This window comes from Equus asinus, chromosome 23, assembly GCF_041296235.1.
Source record: "Equus asinus isolate D_3611 breed Donkey chromosome 23, EquAss-T2T_v2, whole genome shotgun sequence".
In the NCBI taxonomy this organism is placed as follows: Eukaryota; Metazoa; Chordata; class Mammalia; order Perissodactyla; family Equidae; genus Equus; species Equus asinus.
Window position 1 is genome coordinate 66,338,555 of NC_091812.1, and position 20,873 is coordinate 66,359,427.

The 20,873-nt window shown below is 57.3% G+C and overlaps 1 protein-coding gene across 1 annotated transcript; it reads right to left on the reverse strand.

Moving 5' to 3' along the window:
- Positions 1–11,616: 11,616 nt before the first annotated feature.
- On the reverse strand, positions 11,617–19,509 carry NXNL2 (nucleoredoxin like 2). The gene is made up of 3 exons (XM_044757027.2): positions 19,425–19,509; positions 18,868–19,187; positions 11,617–12,202 (listed from the first exon to the last, which is right to left on the reverse strand). Exons 2-3 carry the CDS (start codon positions 19,167–19,169, stop codon positions 12,034–12,036), a joined length of 471 nt encoding a protein of 156 aa, XP_044612962.2. The 5' UTR covers positions 19,170–19,187; positions 19,425–19,509; the 3' UTR covers positions 11,617–12,033.
- Between the last annotated feature and the right edge of the window lie 1,364 nt (positions 19,510–20,873).

Here is a 20,873-nt window from a genome sequence, read left to right on the forward strand (position 1 = left end):
GACGCAACTTCTTCACAGAAAGCCTGGTGAAACATTCCAGTTTGCATCCAGACTTCCGCCTTAGGACCCGTGCGTTCCTGTGGCCTCTCCGTGTGATGGTGGCCTCTGCTGGGACCCCACCAGTAGGTTTGGTTCCACAGGTCACAGGGCTCCGTGTCTCAGAGTCCCAGAAACTCTCCACTCCTGACATTTATTTTTTTTTTTAAGAGATGGGCCCTGAGCTAACAGCCGTGGCCAACCTTCCTCTTTTATTTTCTTTTTCCCCAAAGCCCCCCAGTACACGGTTGTATATTCTAGTTGTAGGTCCTTCTGGTTCTGCTATGTGGGACGCCACCCCAGCATGGCCTGATGATGAGTGGTGCTATGTCCGTGCCCAGGATCAGAGCTTGGCGAAACCCTGGGCCGCCCAAGAAGAGCACATGGACTTAACCACTTGGCCACGGTCCGGCCCCCACCTCTGACATTTCATACTCACATACGCACAGCTTTGTGTCCCCAGCAGGGACCAGCCAAGGGACACTGGCCCCCCTGTCAATCTTTCTCTTGATTTGATTGTGGGACCATCACCCCGGTGAATGCAGGGCAAGTCCTGTTGCCAACTTTAGCTCAAACCTTTCCAAATTCCCCCAAGCTAGAGTGACACCAGCAGAGGGGCTGTGGGCCTCAGATGTCGAGGGGCAGAAGGGACGCCCTTGGTCCCCTCAGCCTCTGGGAGTGCTGCACAAGGACCTTTGTTCTGATGCTCAATTATTGCCCCATTTCTTAGTAACTAGTTAGGATTCCCACTCGGCTGGCACAAGTCCCAGGACGCTGCCCTCCGTCTGTCCCCATTACTTGGGCCCTCAGTCCAGGCTTCGTGGTCCTCTGCTGCTCTGACACACCGTTTTCCTTTGGAAATGGCTCTGAGACCAGAGGCTGCCATTTTGGTCGGGCCAGAATCGGGATCCCCAACACATCCTTTAGTGGGGCCGTGAGACGGGAGGCTGTGGTTCCCACTGGCCACAGAGGAGCTTGGCCCATCTCTTACTTTCATTTGAGCTATTATATACAACAATAGCCAAGGACTGTGTCTTCTGCTCTTTTCTTACTAGTTTGCCTTTCCTCGCGGATCCACTCAGGATCCTCGGGCCTCAGCCCCACACCCCGCCCTCCACCTGAACCCCGGCCTGGCGTTGGCCACACTCATCTGGCCTGACACCCACTTCACTCGTGGTGAGATTCCACTGACTCCTTGGCTCATTTCTTGCCTCCACATTCCTATCATCATTGGCTCCAGGAGCGAATAGGGTGGTGTCTGCTCCCTGTCCTGTCTCTGTCCCTCAGGCCCCTCTGTGAACGTCCCACCCACTCCTTTCTCAGGAACCGTCTCTGCAGGCCACTCAGATGGGAGGACCCTCCCTCGTTGGGCACACACATCACGTCCCCCAGACTCCAGACATCTACTCACCTTATCCATCCACCGGGTGACCACATGAGTCTGTAAGGCAGAGTCGAACACGGGCCACATGGCCAGGATTCCAAGCCAGGTGCTCTGTGACCAAGTTCTCACCACCCGCTTCAACTCCTGCCGAGTGTCCTCTGATGGGGAGGAGGCTTCCCTCTGGACAGATGTGACCTTCCCTCGTGTGGCTGTGCAGGGGCGATTCTGGGGGACGTCTGTGGCCTGCACCTCGACTCTTGGAGGGGCAGCAGTTTATTGGTTGGGACATCCCTTCGTGCTCGAGGCTCCGAGACTCCATCTGACAGAGCAAAGCCCTTGATGAGTACACAGGACGGGACTAAATCCACTGACCCAGGAGTTAGCTGCCGGGTTAATCCTACCCTTGCTTGGAAACAGCAGCTCTGCCATGGCAACCGCTGCATCGAGCAGCAGGGCCGCTCACCTGCACTTGCACCCAGGCTAGCAAGGCAGATGACAGCCCCTGGCGGCGGACAAGAGAGAGGGCTTCAGCCAGCAAGAGAGCACGGCTCCAGGCCGGCCTGGTGGCACAGCAGTTAAGTGCACACGGTTCCGCTTCTCAGTGGCCCAGAGTTCACCAGTTCGGATCCCGGGTGAGGACATGGCACCACTTGGCAAAAGCCATGCTGTGGTAGGCGACCCACGTATAAAGTAGAGGAAGATGGGCACAGATGTTAGCTCAGGGCCAGTCTTCCTCAGCAAAAAGAGGAGAATTGGCAGTAGTTAGCTCAGGGCTAATCTTCCTCAAAAAAAAAAAAAAACAGCGAGCATGTTTCCGAGCCTGCAGGCCAGCACAGCGGCCCCTGAGACTTTCCCACTCCCAGGCCAGCTCTCCGAGCTCCTGTCTCCAGCGGGGCCTCCTTCCCGCGAAGCTCCAGCTCTGACGTTGGGAGGCATCGAGCCAGGAACGGCTTCCTCCAGTTAAACCTGGCATTCTCTGGCGCTAACGAATAACAGCATTAACCCTAACAATAGCAAACACTCATAATAGTGTTTACTGTGTGCCGGGCGCCGTTCTTAGAAGTCTGCATATGAGTAATACATTTAATCCCGCAGCCTCATGAGGAGGCGATGACGTCTCCATCTCACAGAAGGAGGAGCAGAGGAGAGGCAGGCCGTGAAGGAAGGCGCCGCAGAGCTTCCGTCTAGACGGAGCATCCAACCCCCAGCAGCGCGTCCCGCTCTCTGTTCGCCAAAAGAAAAACACACAGCTTTGAAAAGCGTAAAACCAAGAGTTCCAACCAGTGAAAAGCCACCCAGTGCACACGAGGCTGGTGAGAGGACGATGTCCCAGCAGGCACCAGGGCCTGGCCCCTGCAGAAGTCGACATCCCGCGGGGGCACGTCACCATGCACGGTGAGACCTGTGCACAAAAGGACTGACTGAAAAAAATAGCACAAAACGAGCAATCTTGTAGATGAAACTCGTGGCAAACAGCCTCAGTAAAATATTAGCAAATTTAATTCTAAAGCTGATTGAAATAATAATGAACCATGGCCAAGCAGGATTTATCCCTAAGGAATGCAAGAATACTTCAAATTAGGACATCTATTCACATAATTCACCACATTAATAAGTCAAAGAAGAAAAACCACATAATTATTTGCAGAGGAGCTAAAATGGCATTTTTAAAAATTCAGATCGATTCCTGATTAAATTTTAAGAACAGTTAGTAAGTGGATATTTTCTTAAGATAAAAAGCGTATCTTAAACCAAAAATAAGTATCAAGCTTGATAGTTAAACACCAGAAACATTCTCCTTATTCCCTGCTATTACTAAACGTTGCTTTACGGTGAGAGAAGAACACAGAGAGGACAACAGTGAAGAGAAGCACACACAGCCATCACTGCAGGAAGCTGGTGCCATGCGTGCCCAGGAAATGCAACGTCGTGGAGGAGCCGCTGTAACACGTAAGGTGGCTGGTGACAATCCACGCGCTGAGGGAGCCTCCTTTCTACATATAAATAAAAACCAGCTTGAGGGGGAACAAATAAGGAAGAGCGTTCTCTTTACAAAGGTGACAGCAACAAGCACATGTGCAAAGGAGCAAGACCACACAGGGCTGTGCGGAGAAACTAAAACTGCCCCAGAGGCCGACGTGGACTTGAGTAAAGGCCACCAGGCCCCAGGGCGGGACAGAAGCTCTGACACGGAGGAGTTGCTTCTCGCCAACCCTGTTCTAAATAAACTGTGGAGCCACGTGAAAGCAACAGGTTTCCCTTCTGAACGAGACACTGATGCTTAGCTCGTCGTGGAAAAAAGTAAATATATGAGAAAACCCAAGAAAACTCTGAAAATATGAGTTTAAACATTCTGAAAACTAGGAATGCAAACAAGGGAAGAAGCAGCTCTACCAGAAGTTAAGACACATTATAACGATGCAGAAATTAGAACAGTACGATGTGACAAACCGACAAGTGTGCCACCTGGAGAGACCAGGAGGAGACACAAATAGATAGAAATGTGGGCAGAAACACGCAGCCGTGGCCCCACTGCTGACCACCCCCGGGCCAGGCGTCCCTTTCCAGCAGCAGCCTCCTGGCTGCTTGCAGATCTGGCGCCCGCTGTCCCCGTGGAGACAACAGCCGGGCGCTCTCACACTCAGGCGCAGCACGTGACTTGAGTCTGGGCCAGGGAGACGGAGGCAGAATCCCGCGTGTGAATTCTCCTGTGTGGTCCCATGCAGTAGCCACGACCCACATGCAGTCACTTAAATGTAAACGTAAATTAATTAAAATTAAGCATCACTAAAAACTCAGTTGCTGAGTCGCACTAGCCGTATTTCAGGTGCCCAAATACCCACACGTGCCTGGTGTGCATCTCCAGGCCCTGGGTCATCTCTGACTTACCAACAAGTCATTTCTCCAGGTTCCTCTGGCCTGGCACACGCATGGCGGTGATCTGGGGTCTCACAGGAAAGGATGACACCTGGGGCAGGGCTGGGCCAGGCGAGGCAACATCAGGAGACACAGGTGCTCAGGGTCCCAGGAGCCAGGCCACCTGGAGCTCCGAGCATGGCGCCTCGCAGGCTGCACGCCCTGCCTGAGGGAGGAGAGCGCCAGGTGGAGCGAGCAGTGCGCCCAGCCTTGGGACCGCCCCTGGACTGTCACCTGGACAAGAGAAGCCTGTGTTTTTAAGTCACAGTCCAACCCCTTACTAACACCACGGGCAAAAGACGGGTTATTTCCTAAATCGTGACGGGACAATAGCCAGTCAGAAACATGAACATGCGTTACCTTTTTATTCTTTACCAATTCATGACAAGTTCATTACATTCCAACAGAAGTGCTGGAGGCCACATGTACGAGGACACCCACGGCAGGGCTGTTAGCAGTGAAGTTAAACTAGCTAGTGTTACTAGCTAATGAAAGACTAGCGTGAAGTCCGTCGACGCAGGACAGGACAGACAGAGTGTGCCCACACGTGAGCGTGCTCAGTAGACACTAACAAGAAATCAGTACATCAACAAATAGATAGGGAGTATCCACTACGCAGCAGTCCCACAAACCAGACGAACGGAATTTCTGCTCTCAAGGAGCTTACATTCTGGCTGGGGAGAAAGATGATAGATAGACAGATAGATGGATAGATTAGATGATCTATAGCTAGAATGATAGATACAATAGATGATAGATAGCTAGATGATAGACAGATAATAGAGAGAGAGAGAGAGATGATAGCTAGCTAGTTAGTTAATAGCTAGACAGACAATAGACAGAAAGACAGCTAGAGGGGCCGGCCTGGTGACACAGTGGTTAATTGTGCACGCTCGGCTTTGGCAGCCCGGGGTTCGCCGGTTCGGATCCCGGGTGCGGACATGGCTCCTCTTGGCAAGCCGTGCTGTGGTAGGCGTCCCACATAGAAAGTAGAGGAAGATGGGCATGGATGTTAGCTCAGGGGCAGTCTTCCTCAGCAAAAGAAAAAGGAAGAAAGAAAGACAGCTAGACAAGATGGATTGATGACCTCAGAGAAAGGCTTTGATGAAAGTCAAGCACAATAAGGAGCTGGGTGCCATTTGTGTAGCAGGTCAGGGAAGAGGTCTCTGGGGAGCCGTTTGGGCAGAAAAGAGTCGTTTGAAGGGTGAGTGCTGCAGAGAGATGGAGAGGGACCCTCCAGGGAAAGGGACAGGAGGGTGGAGCGAGCGAGTGCAGAGAAACGGAGAGCTGCAGGCAGTCACAGGGAGCGCTTGGACTTTAGTTCAAGGCCTTGAAAGGCAGGGAAACAACACGATCAGATTTCAACATCCAAAGGATCGTTCCACTTGCTGTGTAGACCACACATCCTAGGAGGTCAGGAGTGGATGCCAGGAGCCTGGCCAGGGGACGACAGTGACCGTCTGATGAGAGGCAGGGGTCTTGCCCATCAGTCCCGTTACAGAAATATTCACTTTTTATGTAAACCAGAGTCATAAAAGTGCTGTTTATCACCTATACTTTGGGGTTGAGTCTGGAGCCAGCCTGAGACTTTGTAACCTGGAAAGGAAATCGTGCTCTCAGCCCACAGCCCTGCTCCCACCCCCAGTGCTCTGCGTGACCCAGGGCCCCACGTCCACAGCCTCAGGGCCTTTCCAGCCAACGCCACAGCAGTCAGCCCCTCAGCCGGCAGGAGCCAGTGGCAGGTGGAGTGTGGATGGCACCCAGGGTTCATCTCCATGGTGAAGACAGGCCGCCGGGCAGCACATCAGAGCTGGCAGACGGAGGCGTGGGGCTGGTCCAGGGGGGCTGTCATGCAGAAGGTGAGCGGCCTTTTAAAAACATCCTCGTTGAGGCCAGAATTCCCCGGAAATGCTTTAAACTGCTGTGTGCAGCTCTGCAGTCAGAGTCCTGGTGACTAAAACAGGGAGCCCTGCAGTGACTGCTGAGCGAGCTGCAGGCTCCCTCTCTGCACAGGCTTTCTGCCAGCCCCGGCCTTCTTCTGGGGACGATGGCCCTAAGGCAGGTGTCCCCACCTCCCTCTAAGGACCTGCAGGAAGGTAAGGGCTGTGCCACCCCGGGAGGGCCACCCAGCTTCGCTGAGTTAATCTGAGAAGGTGTTGGAGACCCCTGAGCCTGAAACACTGCACCCAGAGTCCCATCTGAGTCAAACCCTCACCTTCTCAAGGGCTGGTCCATCCTGCTACCCAATGGCTTTGCTCAGCCTGGGGCATGGAAGTGGCTGGTCAGCAAGCCAAGGAGGCAGCGAGCCATCTGGGAGCCTCCCCCCTTGCAGAGTGTGTACCGCTGCTTCGGGTTGGCCAGGAACTGCTGCCAGCGCTGCCCGCCCAGCCTGCCACACACCAAGAGGGATGGGACACCCAGTGAACGGGCTTGGGTACCAGCAAGCCCTCTGCAGTTACTACTATTGCTGTCGTTGTTGTTGGAGGGGCAAGCAGTGGAGACGGCTGGTCCCAGAGGACTGAGCCTGGGAGGTGGTGAAGCTCCCTGTCTCAGGGGAGGACCCCCCGGACGGCCGCCTCTCTGGGGTCTCCTCAGAGCCCAGCATCTCGGGTTAGCCTAAAGTTAGCCTCCCGCCTCCGGGGAGTGGCTATTGGTCCTGGTGGCGTCCACGCACTCGCCATGTTGCCTGCAGGCTGCGATGTCTGCCAGTCCAGCCCGGAGCAGAGGCCCTGTGCTCCCTGTCCCGTACCCCAGAGGCCCCCTCGAGCGGGCAGGGCAGGAGAGCGGGTGGCCTGGAAGGGAAAGAGGCCTCTGAAAGGCTTGCTGGGCCCCTCCTCATTCCTGGGCCATTTCTGGGTGTCTGGGTTTGCTGGAACTCAGGGTGTGTTATGTGTGAGCAGGCGTCTGTCTGCCCAGCATGGGGCCCTTTGGGGAGTGAGTGTCAGGCGCTGTGGGCTGAGTCGGGTCTCCCGTCCCTGAAATCCCTATGTTGAAGCCCTGGCCACAGGACCTCAGCATGTGACTGTGTTTGGAGACACGGCCTTTACAGAGGGCATTGGGTTAAATAAGGTCACACATAGGGGCCCCAATCCAACAGGACTGGGGTCGGCATAAGAAAAGGAGATCAGGAGAGAGACACGCACAGAGGGACGACCGTGTAAGGACACAGGGAGAAGACGGCATCTACACACCAAGAAGGGAGTCCTCACGGGGAACCAGCTCTGCCTGCACCCTCAGCTCAGACGTCCAGCCTCCAGGGCTGGGAGAGAATAGATTTGTGTCGTCTAACCTGCCCCCTGTGTGCTGCTTTCTCACACAGTCTCAGCCGACTGGTGCAGGTGCCAAGAGGCTGAAGGTGGGGATGTGGGCCCTGTGAGCACTCAGTGACCTGCCACCTGGGGCCAGAGGGGCCTGTCTCCTCCCCTGTGGACCGAAGTCCGGGGGGCCCTGGCAGGAGGAGGAGGCACAAGCGTCTTCACACTGACCAAGTCCTCAGACGGCGTCTGCAGATGAGGCGAGGATGGACAAGCCACTGAAGGGTGTCCTGGCCGGGAGGGATCATGAAGCAGGAGGATGAACTGCCCCTCCCGTAAATCGCGCTCTCCTCCTGACTCGGGTTCTTTAGGGCAAGGGGACCCTGCTGAGTTTGTTGTCTGGTTTTCGCCATGGCCCCTGGGTAGGGTGAGGGTTGGGGGCGCATCCGTGACCGTGGCCGGTCGGGGGCTGTTTGGGGACAAGGCCGACGCTCCTCTGGGATCCTGGCAGGTGCCACTGCCCCGATGGTGGGGAAGGAGGAAGAACGTTTCAAGGCCGTTGATTCTGCAAATCAGGATGAACTCTGACAGCAAAGGTGCTTCGTTTACGTGTGTGTGTCTGTTTAATCAATGTCACCCTAGCACCATCCTCAGGGCATAAGCGCCCGGAGATCCTGACACGTGGCCTCCAGGGCCTGAACGTCCCCACAGGAACTCCGGAGGTGGCTCTGATGCCTACCCAGAAGGGAGCCACCCGAGTCTGCGGTTTCCTGGTTCTCTTCCGAAGCCGGGAGACCAGGGACGAAAGAGGGGCCTTGTCAGGGACACTTCCAGACAAGTGAGCAAAGATGTCGGCCGCAGCTAAAAATGCTGCCTCTCTCCTCCTGTGATCTGGAAGCCTCACAAACCTCTTTCCCACAAAACCTGCTCCATGGACCACGAAAATCCCCACCCCATCCCCTTTTGTCCTGTCAACCTGGCGCTTTCTTTCAGCCAGTCGGTTATATTGATCCTTCCAGGAAAGCCACTCACGAGCCCCACGTGAGGCAGGCCAGCCACGCGCAGGAGGCTCGTGAAGCTGTTCCAGGAAAAGATCGCAAAGCAAAGTGTGCTGGCGGGGCCGGGCCCGGACACTGGGCGGACTCGCCCTCCATCAGAGCCGGGGCTCTGCAGCACAGAGACACTCCTAAGTGTCTTCCCTCAACACAGAGACATTCTGTGGTCCAACTCCCAGCAGACGGTCGTTATCAACATGGAGAAATAACACCAACCCTGTGGACAGCCTCAGACCCGCGCTCCGGGGAAGGGCTGCTGAGATGGTGATTAAGATCTGAGACAGGCCTCAGATGAGCAGGTGTCCTTGCAAGTCCTCCAGCTCCATCCGCCGCCCTCACCACCGAGCCCCGACCCTGCCTGAGGTCCCCGTGCTCCCTCCCCAGCCCCCTCACAGACCGTGATGCTGTCATGTTTAACGTCTGCCAGCCCAGATGCTCGAAAGGCACCAGACACTGGACTAATGAATGAATGAATGAATATCCAAAACCTTGCATTAATATGATGCACTTCTCCCCTAAACCAAACATGGTTATTCATAACTAATAAAATCATCAAGACACGTGTGTAAGGAAAGGAAGATAAAGATAATGACCTTCCTGCTTCAGAAAGAAAATAGGAAAGTAAGAAAATGGGGAAGAGAAATGATTTACACCCAATCACTGAGAATGCTGACCCCAAACCACAGGCCTTCACCCCGGGGATCCTATTTGCCTGGAGTAACGAAAGATCTCCTATGTGACAGAGGAAGGAGACATGGTCTGCGAGGTCCCGAGCCAGCCTTCCCACTGTCGCCCCGGAGCAGATAAAGAATGTCCTCTTTACCGGGTGAACTGCCGCCTCCTCAGCCACAAGGAAGCCTGTGGCCAGCCCAGGTCCCCGGGAGGAGATGCAGCATCAGGACAAGGAGCCACAGCAGCTCTGTGATGAGGAATCGAGAGCGAGGGGCGGGGACAGGGACAAAGCCGAGCGGGCTGCCTGGGGGAGTGGACGGCAGATGCCGGAGGGAGACCCTGGAGGGCAGGTGATCTGGCTGCGGAGCCCTGGCGTGCGGCACGGACCTCCCCAGTCATTTCTCACAGATGCAGGTGCCAGGGGGAGCTCCTTTTTAACTACTGCCCGTGGGCCTTGTGTTTTGGAGGAGGGACTGTGCCCCAGGGCAGTGGGGTCAGGTGGGTTTCAGGTGGGGTGTAGCAGTGCCACATGATCCCACACAGCCCCCAGCCTGCAGTGGGGCGCCCCAGCCCATGGGGTCAGCACGGTCCGGGGCTGCCATGTGGCATGTGTACCAGGAGGGACACAGCTCCACTTTTTAAGAAGTCTGTGGTTGTGGGTCACACACACACACACACACACACACGGTTTGTGGACATTCCACCTGCAAGAGATGCCCATCCTCTGCCAACAATGCGTGATTTAAAATACCATAATTAGATCTTAAATGTTCTCACCACAAAAAAAGAAATGGTAATGATGTGACGGGATGGAGGCGGGAGCTAAGCTACGGTGCTGATGGGTGCACGATCTATAAGTCTGTCAGATCATCGAGCTGCACACCTTAAACTCACACAAGGTTATGTGTCAGTTGTACCTCAATAAAGCTGGAAGAAAATACCATAATTAAATGAATATGCCCTCTCTGGTTTGGGGAAGAAAACTGCCTTCCTACATGCTTTATTTCTGGGGCAGATAATGACCGGTTCAGCTCCATCAAACACGTCTTTAGTCAACCGTGGCCTCCGATGATGCTGGGTCTCAGTCTCCCGTGGAGAGAACTCGACTCCTAGAGGAGCCGGCGGCGGACAGAGTGACTGAGCCGCAGAGGCCCCGGTCCCGCTCTAATTAAGCCGACAACGTGGTCTCACCCTGGAGGACTCAGCTGTCACATCCCAGGTTTCCCACAGCAACCCGGGGGCCTTGCATGCTGCCCGCACGGCTCTGCAGACCGGAATGCATGGATTCCTGGGTCCTACAAGCGACAGTGTTGCTCCAGATTCCCAGCTGCCAGACCCAGCGAGCCGGGCCAGTCAGCAGATGGGAACTGGGCTGGAGGTGGGTGTCCAGTATTCCATGATGCCAATCGTCCAGATCAGAATGAAGACGGAAAGGAGTGAGGAGACTGGCCGTGGGGGGCAGGCCGGCCAGCGAGGGAAGAGGCCTGAGGCTGGCACCTGCAAGCGCAAACAGTCCTCTTGCTATTAGCAAAGATTATGTGTGGGCTTCTGTTTACCCGGATGGATCAGCTTCTTTTAGGAAAAGTGGAGGTTTGACATTGAAGACACGAATATATAGCCTTGAAATTTTCATTTCTTTCCAAGATATTATGATGCTATTAAAAATAAACGTGAGGCGGGCTGACCCCATGGCCTAGTGGTTAAGTTCATGCACTCCACTTGGGCAGCCAGGGGTTTGCGGGTTTGGATCCCAGGTGCAGACATACACACAGCTCATCAAGCCATGCTGTGGCAGCATCCCACATACAAAACAGAGGAAGATGGGCACAGATGTTAGCTCAGGGCCAATCTTCCTCGGCAAAAAGAGGAGGATTGGCAACAGATGTTAGCTCAGGACCAATCTTCTTCAACAAACATAAATAAATAAATAAGTGTGAGGGCTGGCCCCATGACCTAGTGGTTAAGTCTGGCACACTCTGCTTTGGCAGCCTAGGTTCAGTTCCCAGGCACAGACCTACACCACTCGTCCGTGGCCAGGCTGTGCCAGTGCCCCACATACAAAATAGAGGAAGATCGGCAACAGATGTTAGCTCAAACGGAATCTTCCTCAGCAGAAAAAAAAAAAAGAAGTGTGAGAAAAGAAAACAAAGAGAAGAAAAAAATCCCAAGAAGACTCACAATTAAAAACTAGCCCCTTCGAAAAAGAGAACAAGGTGTTTGAGGACAGTACGTCTCGAGCGCTTCACTTCCTTATAAGGGTGCCTGGTTTTCAACGAGCAAGAAGGACCTCAGCAGGCTCCAGAGGGAAACAGGCCTGTTTATTAAAAGATATAGATTCTGCAATCTTCAGTAATAAAAGCATCTCATTAAAATAAATAGATCTCCAAAAAATGTATCAATACTATACTATTTTACCTGAAGAGCCTGTATAAATACATGTTTTGCATAGATTTTCAACAGCTCAATGTGACCATACTTAAGTCCATGGGGAGAAAGCTACGCCAAGAATAACAAAAATGACCACCAACAAGGCCACGGGGAGGGCCCCGCTGCCTGGGCAGCATTTTCTTTCTGCCAGAGCTGAGGGCTTCTGCTCGGAAATAAACTGAACCAGCACCAACAGAGAGGTAACCTGGGCACGCTCCTCTTCTCTTGAGACCCCGCTGTGGCTGCCAATGCGACGCACACCTTTCCAGGTCCCTGGAGATCCCCCAGTTCAGCCGGAGAAATTCTGAAAGACGTCAGCTGCCTCCACCCAGTTCTGGAAGCAGGCCAGCCCCTGCTCCCGGATCTGCTTGCGCCCTTTGTCAGTGATGATCTCACCGCTCGGTTTCAGGACCACGAGCCTGGGAGTGACCGTGATGTGGTACCTGGTCCTCAGCTCGCTGCAGAGAGAAGAGGGCGGGCCAAGGGTCAGCACTGGACAGGCGGGCTGCCACTCATCGGAGGGGACCAGGGCCCCCGGTGCCAGCTGCGCCTGCAAAGCCTGCACCTCAGCCCTTGGCACACTCCTCCCTGGGGGCCCCTCCGCGCCTCCTTTCTCCTCGAGGCCATCGGTCCTAAGCCAGAGCTGCCCCAGAGAGTGTGTGCAGGGACGGACTGTTCTGCACCCGTCTGCCTGATGCCACAGCCACAGCCACATGTGACCCCCGAGCGCTTGAACCGTGGCCGGTGGGCCTGAGGAACTGAGTCTTTGTTTCAGTTAATTTTAATTTAAATCTAAGTAGCCACAGGTGGCTGGTGGCTATCGTATCGTATGGTGCAATTCTAAACCCACAGACAACCCAATAAATTTACCCCTCCTATGTTTCAAGATGTTGAAAAATAGCGGGTGCGTATAATGGTAGAAGTTGAAATTCCGTGCTTTCTAGATAAACTCAAAGCCTTATAGACTCTGTGCACCACAGATTCAAGGACACGCTGACTGACGCTATGGATGAAACGTTTCGTGGCTGCTTTCCCCGTCACTTGTGACCCCGTGAGTGGCCTTTCACAAAACGGCTCATGTCCCCTTAGGGAGAGGAGCGCCACCTTCTCGGGTGCAGTCCCCGCCACAGCATGGCTGAAGAGAGCCCGCAGCCAGCCCGCCAGGGCCTCGGGCAACAGTGACCTGCTGTCCTCACTGTCAGCCTCTGGATCATGAACCTGAGTGGAAGGAAAACGCTCTCGAGACCCTCCTGTTACCAAGTCTCCTGAGGCGTCGCCATCACGGTCTCCCAGCCCCACGTCAAAGACAAATCCTGGCTCAGGAGAGCCACGCGGCCCCTACACCACGAAGAGAATCCGCCTCGTGTTGGCCCGTCCGTGAGACAGGGACAGCACCGGCCGCGTGCTCGGTCACAAAGGGGTCCTACTAAATCTCAAACCACCGCTCGGACACAGGCCACTCAATCCGACCATAAGGCAATGGCGCTGGAAACCAGTAAGAAGTAATCTTTTGGAATGAATTTAAAAACTGAAGAGCCGTATGTTAGGTGTGAAGTAACGGTGCAGATGACAAAATCATTAAAGCAGAGGAACGTGGCACACACCACGCACCCGGCTGTGGCTACGGGGAGGCACGTCAGGAAGTCGTGGTCCAAACACGCATATCGGAACCTGAAAGGCCTCCCCGTGGACCAGCTCTGCCTCTAATCCAGGAAGCTGAGAAACAGTGATGCGGCAAACACGAGGCAAGCGGAGAGAAGGCAAAAGATTGAGGACAGAAATCACGGAGACAGGAAATGAAGCAACACAGGGTGAGCCACAAAACCAAACCTATTCCTGGGAAAGAGGGACACAGCAGAGCTCCAGGGAGACGGAGCGACGACGAGGGAAGAGCGGGCAGCTCAGGGGCAGGGCGGCCCACATGCTGGCCACCGCCGACGTGACCCGCACCCAGGGACAGACAGACGGCCACCATCACTCCTGGAACCTGCGACAACCACAGGGACGGCCCGTCCCCTAAGGAAACACTGCACACGGCCACCACTCCAGCGGCTCCTGGAAGCCAGTCCACGCGGTGTCCACCACCTACTCACGTGGGCAGGAACAAAAAGATCAACTCGTACATGAAAATGCTCGTCCACAGTGAAAAGGACACAAGAGTGACGGCTCTGCTGACACTGCATTTGTAGGACTGACAGTCCCGCAGTGAGACCCAAATCCACGCCAACTGCAGACCAAGGGGACAAACTGTCACCAAGAGGCCACGCAAGTCTAGGAACCAGGCAGGGCGGGAAAAGACGAGTCAGGAGACGTCCCGCCTGGTGTTGCAAGAATCCTGCACAGCCCCTGAAACAGCTAAGAAACCAGCTTCCCCCAGAGGCATGAAACAAGACATGCAGACAAGAGAAGCCACCCTGACGGCTACCCACACAGCCTGCGCCGCCCGGGCCTGAAGCCCCTGTCTGGCAGCGTGGCCTTGGGCTACCACAGAGCCCTCACTGTGGCTGGGGGCGGGGGGTTGGGGGGGTAGGGGGTGTGTCAGAAAGGGAGGGGTGGTCCACTGGGGCTTTACCCCCCAGGAGGAGGAGGCCCTGGAGGGCTTGGACAGTGGTGAGGGGTCTCCTGGAGGCCCTCACACACTTTCCCCAGCCCCCGGGTCCTGACTTAGCATCTACAACCTGATAGGTCCCAGGCACTGTGGCTGCTGCTGGTCCAGGGCCCCACCTCCCAGACCTGTTGTGAGGATGAAATGACTAATACATGTACAGCTTAGCTAAGGGCTTGGTGCATAATAAGTACTGAGTAATCGCTGGCTATTCTTCTTGGTGGAGCAGACCCACCCCCAATTCCAGCTGGGCCAAGTGCCCAGTCAGCATAATCCCTGGCCCTTGGCTACACTAACCAGCACAGGAATGGAAAACTAGCAGACTCAGAACCATGGAGCGCTTGCCTGTGTTCTGGGAAAGAAGAAGGTGTGAGGATGTGCAGCCTGAGACACAGCAGCTGCTCTGCCACCATGAGGAGAGACTGGATTTGCCAGTGGCCACTGGCTGCAGCCTGAGCATGAAGCAGACATGGCAGAAGGCAAAGCCATGAAACTGTGTCCTCAGGGGCTTCCTGCCTCCCTCGAGACCAGCTCCTGACCTCTGAGTGTTTCAGTTAAGCTGATCAATAACCTTGATTGTTTAAGCTTTGGTTGCTGTGGTTTTAATCGCTTGCAACATTAAATCAAGCTCTGACACACTTAGGGGGATGAGAGGCAAGGTGGGCTCTGAGGAGCAAGGAAGTGTGGGATAGACACTGGGTTGCTCCAGCTTCAAAGAGTCACCTGCTGTGGGCCCGCAAATCGCCACCATGGCAGCCTCTGCCTGGGGACAGCCATAACCTTGGAGCCACATGGGAGAGGCACAGAACCACCCCCCTCCCCTGTAGTCATCTCCATCCCTCTGGGCACTGGGTCCAGAGGGAGCAGACCGTGCCTTGGAAAGGAGAGCGCCTCGTTGCTGGGCAGAAGGAAGTCGTGATAACTGAGCATCTTAACCATTTCAGGGAAACCGGAGGGCCCAGCTCCTCCCTGTCCCCGGTGCTGGGGGTTGTTGCAGTGTTCGCTCCCTCCCTTCACCTAATGCAGCGTTCTCGTTCTCGTCCCTGGCACAGTCGCTTCTGGGTTGCCACGGCAACTTCTGTCTCTTTCCACCTCGGCTCTGGGCAGACCGTTACCGAGCAAATCTCTCTACTTGCTCCAACCGACCATCAAACAAGTGCCCTGCGGGCACCAAGCACTGGACAATTCAGCTTAGGGGCTGAAGAGACCCCCAAACACACACTCCTAACACAGGGGTACGTTGGGCTTGCAGGGCACAGGCCTTCCCGGCCAGACATGCTCCCAGAGTTCCTAGGGGAACAGAGAAGGAGGGGCTGCCAGGCAGAGAAGTGGGGGCTCCAGAGTTGAGGAGATGCAGCATGTATATGACCTTTGGAGGTGGGAAAGTGTGTGGAGTATTCTGGAACTCAGTGGTCAGTAGTCCACTTGGGCCAGAACACAGGTGGAAAGGGCTGGGGTGGGAGATGAGTGGAGTCAAATGCTTGAGGGCAGGAGAAGACATGGATGGAGCCCTGTGGGCAACAGGAACCAGGAGCCCCTGGAGAGCCGGGGTAGGCTCACCGGGACCCAAGACAAGGCTGGTGCAAGAAGGAGAGTACATTAGATGGGAACACCAAGGCCAGGGGACCCATTTGAATATTCTAACGGTCCAGGACCTCCAGGAAGGGAGCAGAGCAGCAATGAGTAGAGAGAGAGAAGACTGGAGAGCCGCAGACTCAGCAGATTCCGTGGCTAGGGGGCGTGCTGAGTCAGCAGGCCCAGGAGGAGCTGGACCACAGGCTGGAGAGGGCAGTCAGAGGCCTGGCGGAGGCACCGACTCCACCCACTGAGTCCATGGCTCTGATGGAGCCGCTCTGACCCAAGAAACGAGGCCAAGGCGAGTTGTCTCTTCCATCCAACCCAACACTGCTGGCCTGGAAATCAAGGTGCTCCATCTGCCTGGCCATGGCCGGGGGCAGTGGTGGGGCCAGAGCAGGCAGGAATGGGGCAAGGTCCACTCCAGGTCTCCTTGGGGTCTGCCCAGGTTCCAGAGCCCAAGTGGGTGCTGGTGTTTTGAAGTCACACGTAACATCACCACCCCACGGGTTTCTCATGCACGCGCACACCCAGGGTCCCACTGGCAAAGCCAGGAGCTGTTGCTTGGTTCTGGGCCCATAACAGGGGAAGGTAGTCAGGCAGGACGGCCCCTCTTCCATGCTACCTCTCATTCAGGCCGAGAAGGTCGGCCCCCAGTGCAATGGCCTCGAGTTGTGGGGATGGCAGGAATCACTTCTTCTTTGTCTGGAGGGGGGACTGTCGCCGGGTTCCGTGTGGCCGCACTGGAAAGCCACGTCTGCGGGACGCTGAGGACATGGGCGGCTCTAGGCATGTTCTTCCCACAGGTGCATGGGCTGCGGGTCGGTTCTGCCTCCAGCCACGCCCGGGGCAACCCCGTGGGGGCTCTGCAGCCATTGCTCCTCCTCGAGAGCCTTGGGGGGATTAGCGTGGCCCAGAGGATGGCGGAGGACGCGTTCTGGCCACTGAGGGGAGACAGCTGGGGCCCCTCACCACGACAGCCCCAGGGGGCCCACGGGGCTCCTGTCCTGGCCCGCCCTCCCCGGCCCAGGCAGAGTGCTGTGTCCTGCATGCATCCCGAATCGCCCAGAAGGCGGCAGATGCATCCTACCCTCTTCAGCTTTCCTTGGTGGAGGCCGGTTCCCTTCTGCTTCAAGATCTGGTTCCAGAAATCCGGGCTGGGAGAAGCAGAATTAGGCCATAGCTCCAAGTGGTCCCACAGAATCCCCTTTCCTAACTCACAAATAGCAATGACAGGGCTAACGAGGTTCAGTACGGACAGGGGTAGGGACAGGAGCTAACTCTCCCAGGAGAAAACCGTGCTGGATTCCTTCCAGACCAGGCCACCCGGGCCCCTGAGCAGCTCAGCGGCTGCGGCAGACTCAGGGGCTTTGAGCAGATAATCCGGGAGCAGAGGGCACCCCGCAAGGCCCTCCCCGACGAGGCTGTGCCACGGTCCCCAGAGGGAGCAGCCAGAACAGAAAGATGGATTCTGAGCCAGGAGCCCTGTCCTCTGCGCCTCAGTGGCACATCTGTGAAATGGGGCAACAGACACCAAGTGGTGGACACAACCTTGGACGTGGCTCCAGTCCACGTATCAGCGCAGTCACCACACGGGTGTGATGCACGTGACTCTCGGCAATTAGACACAAGGCTGCGGTCACCCCACCAGTGAATCCCAGGGGCGGCTCTGCCCAGGGCCTGAGCTATCACCTAATTACCAACATGGCCACTCTGCCACTTTCGGAGCTAAGTGCATTCTTTCAAAAGCTGTGTATAATGTGAGTGCTAAGCAAATCAAAATGCATGTTACAACCACCAGGAGACAAGAGGCTAGAAAGAATCCTTTTGCCAAGTAAATCAGAGTCTTCAGATTTATCACCAATAAGACTTTCCCGGTCCTCTCCCCCCCCCTTCTCTCTCTTCCCCCTGATGCTCTCCCCCTCCCACCTGCACATCTTCCCTCCTGCCCCCTCCTCTCCTCTCAGCCCCCATATCCTACCTCCCCCTCCGCGTCCTCCCTCCCCCCCTCCCCGGGCCCCTGGCCACAGCCAATGCAGCGCTAGGGTCACTTTCTAGTTCTTCCTCAAACTCCGAAATCCAACAGAGCTGAGGGTCCCCCACCTCACATCTTTTCTAAAGCAAGGGCGGGCGAGATCTCTTTAGAGAGCAAGGGTTTTGGTCGCCCGACACACGCCGTCCATGAGTCCAGGAACCTGGTTCTTCCTACAGGAGCAGCAGGCGCCTTCACAGTCCAGAGACTCCGGTCACCGCGAGGAGAATGAGACTGCGACGCGGCCAGCACGGGCTCCTCGGCCTGGAGATCCTGCCCCGGCCCCGCACATGGCCCCCGGCCCCCCACATCAACCCCGGCCCCCCGCATCGCCCCAGCTCCACATCTCGCCCAGCCCCGCACACGGCCCCAGCCCCGCACAGGACCCCAGCCCGGCACATCGCCCACCGCCCCGTACATGACCCCAGCCCCGCGCATCGCCGGCCCAGCACATGGCACCCAGCCCCCCACATCGCCCCAGCCCTGCACTGCTGCTGTGTCACCGGCCGGGGGCCTCCAGTGCTGACCGGGCGGCCTCCCGCGTCTCCCTCTCCACTCTGCACACCCGCCCGGTCTTCCCTGTGCGTGGGTGGGGGCACCAGGCTGCGTTTCCCAGAGTAGCGTCTGCAGATCGCAGCATCAGCATCACCGGCGCTCTTTAGGAATGCAGATTCCCGGGGCCCCAGACGCACGACGGCAGAGACAAGGTGGACCCGGATCCAGGCTCGCCAGGCCCCCCTGGGGATGCGGATCCCCGTGCCCTCTGCCAGAGCCTCCCTGGGAAGCTGAGGCAGAGACTGATGTACCCGAGAGAGGCCGGAACGGCGGGGTGGGGGCACCAAGGAGCTGGAGACCGCGGGGGAGGCGCGGGGACTCGGGGACGCGCCGCAGCCCCAGCCCGGCCCACTCACTGCCGGTAGGGGTCGTGGAAGGGCAGCGCCAGCCAGGCGCCGTGCAGCTCGCGCATGAAGGCCCACATCTCCCGCGCGCTGCCGTCGGCCGACACGAAGACCACCTCGAAGGGCGCAGGCGGCCGCGCCGCGCCCACCAGCTCCGCGTAGAAGTCGCAGAGCAGCGGCGTGAAGTCGCGGCTGGGCGCGCACCGGCCCGCGGCGAAGTACAGCGCCACCACCTTGTTCTGCAACGCCGCCTCGGCCTCCACCCACGCGCCGTCGCGGGTCACCAGGCGCCGCCCGCCCAGCACGTCCACCATGGCCGGGCGCGAGGACACCTGCGCGGAGAGGGGGCAGAGGTGAGCGCGGGCGCGCAGGGACACCTGTGGAGGACAGTTACCTGCAGGGAAGGAGGGGGTGAGCGCGGGCGCAGGGACACGGGGGCGGTGGCGAGCGCAGGTGGATGGTCACCTGCAGGCGGGCGGCGGTGTCTGGTCTCCCTTAGCACCGCAGAGCGCGCGGGCCTCAGCCTGCGGCTGGGGCAGGGGCGTCCGCACTGCGGGGGAGACACTCACAGGCTCAGGCGACCTCAGATGCGGCGGCGACGACAGCGCAGCACCCGCCGCCGGGGAGCGGAGCCAGCCCGGCCCCTTCCCCCGGGCTCTCCCGGTCGCGCCCTCCCCACGCCCCGCGCTCTCTGCGCCCCGCCCACCGCGCCTCGCCAGGGCCCCCGCCCGCGCTCTCCGCCGCCCCGCGCTCCGCCCGGCCCCGCCCCGCCTGCCACAGGTGTCCTGCGGCCCCGGGAGGGTCAGGGCGGTTGGGCCCGGAGGGGACAGGGACGGCTGGTAGGGAGCCCTGGGCCGCATTCTTTCCGGGGTTTGCTCTGACCCCCTGCGCCCTGGCTGGGAGGGTTCCGGACTCCTGGAAGAAACCGGAGGCGGTTCTTAAAGACTTTTTTCTGGAGAACCAGGGTGTTAATGAGCTAGGCACTGCCGGAGGCCCTGGGAATACGGCAGCGAGAAAAATAGTTCCAGCTCCCTACCCGGGAGGGGAAGGCACTCGCTTGGGGCGCAAAATTCAGGGGAGAGCCAAAACACTCAAGGATCAGGATAAATAGTATTCTAATGCCATATTTTAAAAATTCAAAATTAATGCCCAAAAGTTCATGATGAACAAAATATCCGGCATGTAAATGAGGACGGGGTCCCGCCGGCCCTGGGAGCTGCCCGTACTCCCCTCGCGCCGAGTCCCGGCCGCTCCCTGCCTCGCGGGTCTTACGTTCCACTGGGACCAGAAAACTCGAGGTAAACGAGGAAAGCACAGCGTTGGCGCCCTGGAGAGAAGGGAGGGAAGCGCCGTGGGGTGGGCGGCGACGGCGGGGTCGCGGGCGGGGGACAGGCAGCCTTCCCGGCCGCCCTCTGGCTCTCAGCTTCGCCGGGACAGACGCGGACGCGCGGATGCGCGCTGCCAGCCCCGGCGCCGGGCTGAGCCAGGCTGAGCCGGGCTGGGCGCACCACACCCTCTGCGCCCAAGCGCGCTGCCGACCGCGCCTCGCTGACTCCGGGAAGACTAGGGGAATTTATAGGAGGACCTGAGAACAAAGCTGAGAGGGGCTGTGAGCAGTATAAATCTTGCATGGGGAGGTCCCTGGCTTTTGTTAAATCTCGGAAACAAGACGAATGGAATGTAGGTAAACTCTAAATACCATCAAGACTGTACTTTGATCCCTTTGGCCTTTTTTCTTTTATCACAACAGCAAGCCAAGGAGAGAACATTCCTTAATACTCCGGGGGGGAGGGGGCGCCCATTCCTGGGAGAGCAGCCCACCCAGGGGACCGGGCAGCCCTCTAGGGGGAGATCCTGGGGAGAGCAGCGGGCAGGCACCCCTCCCACCCAGAGACCCTGCTCCTGCGGGGCTCGGAGGGAGTACGTGTGTGTAAGGAGGAGACCTGGCCCTCAAGAGCCCTCGAGTGCATGCACGGCCGTGCACACTGGCACAGATCAGCTTGTTCACTAGCTCCACG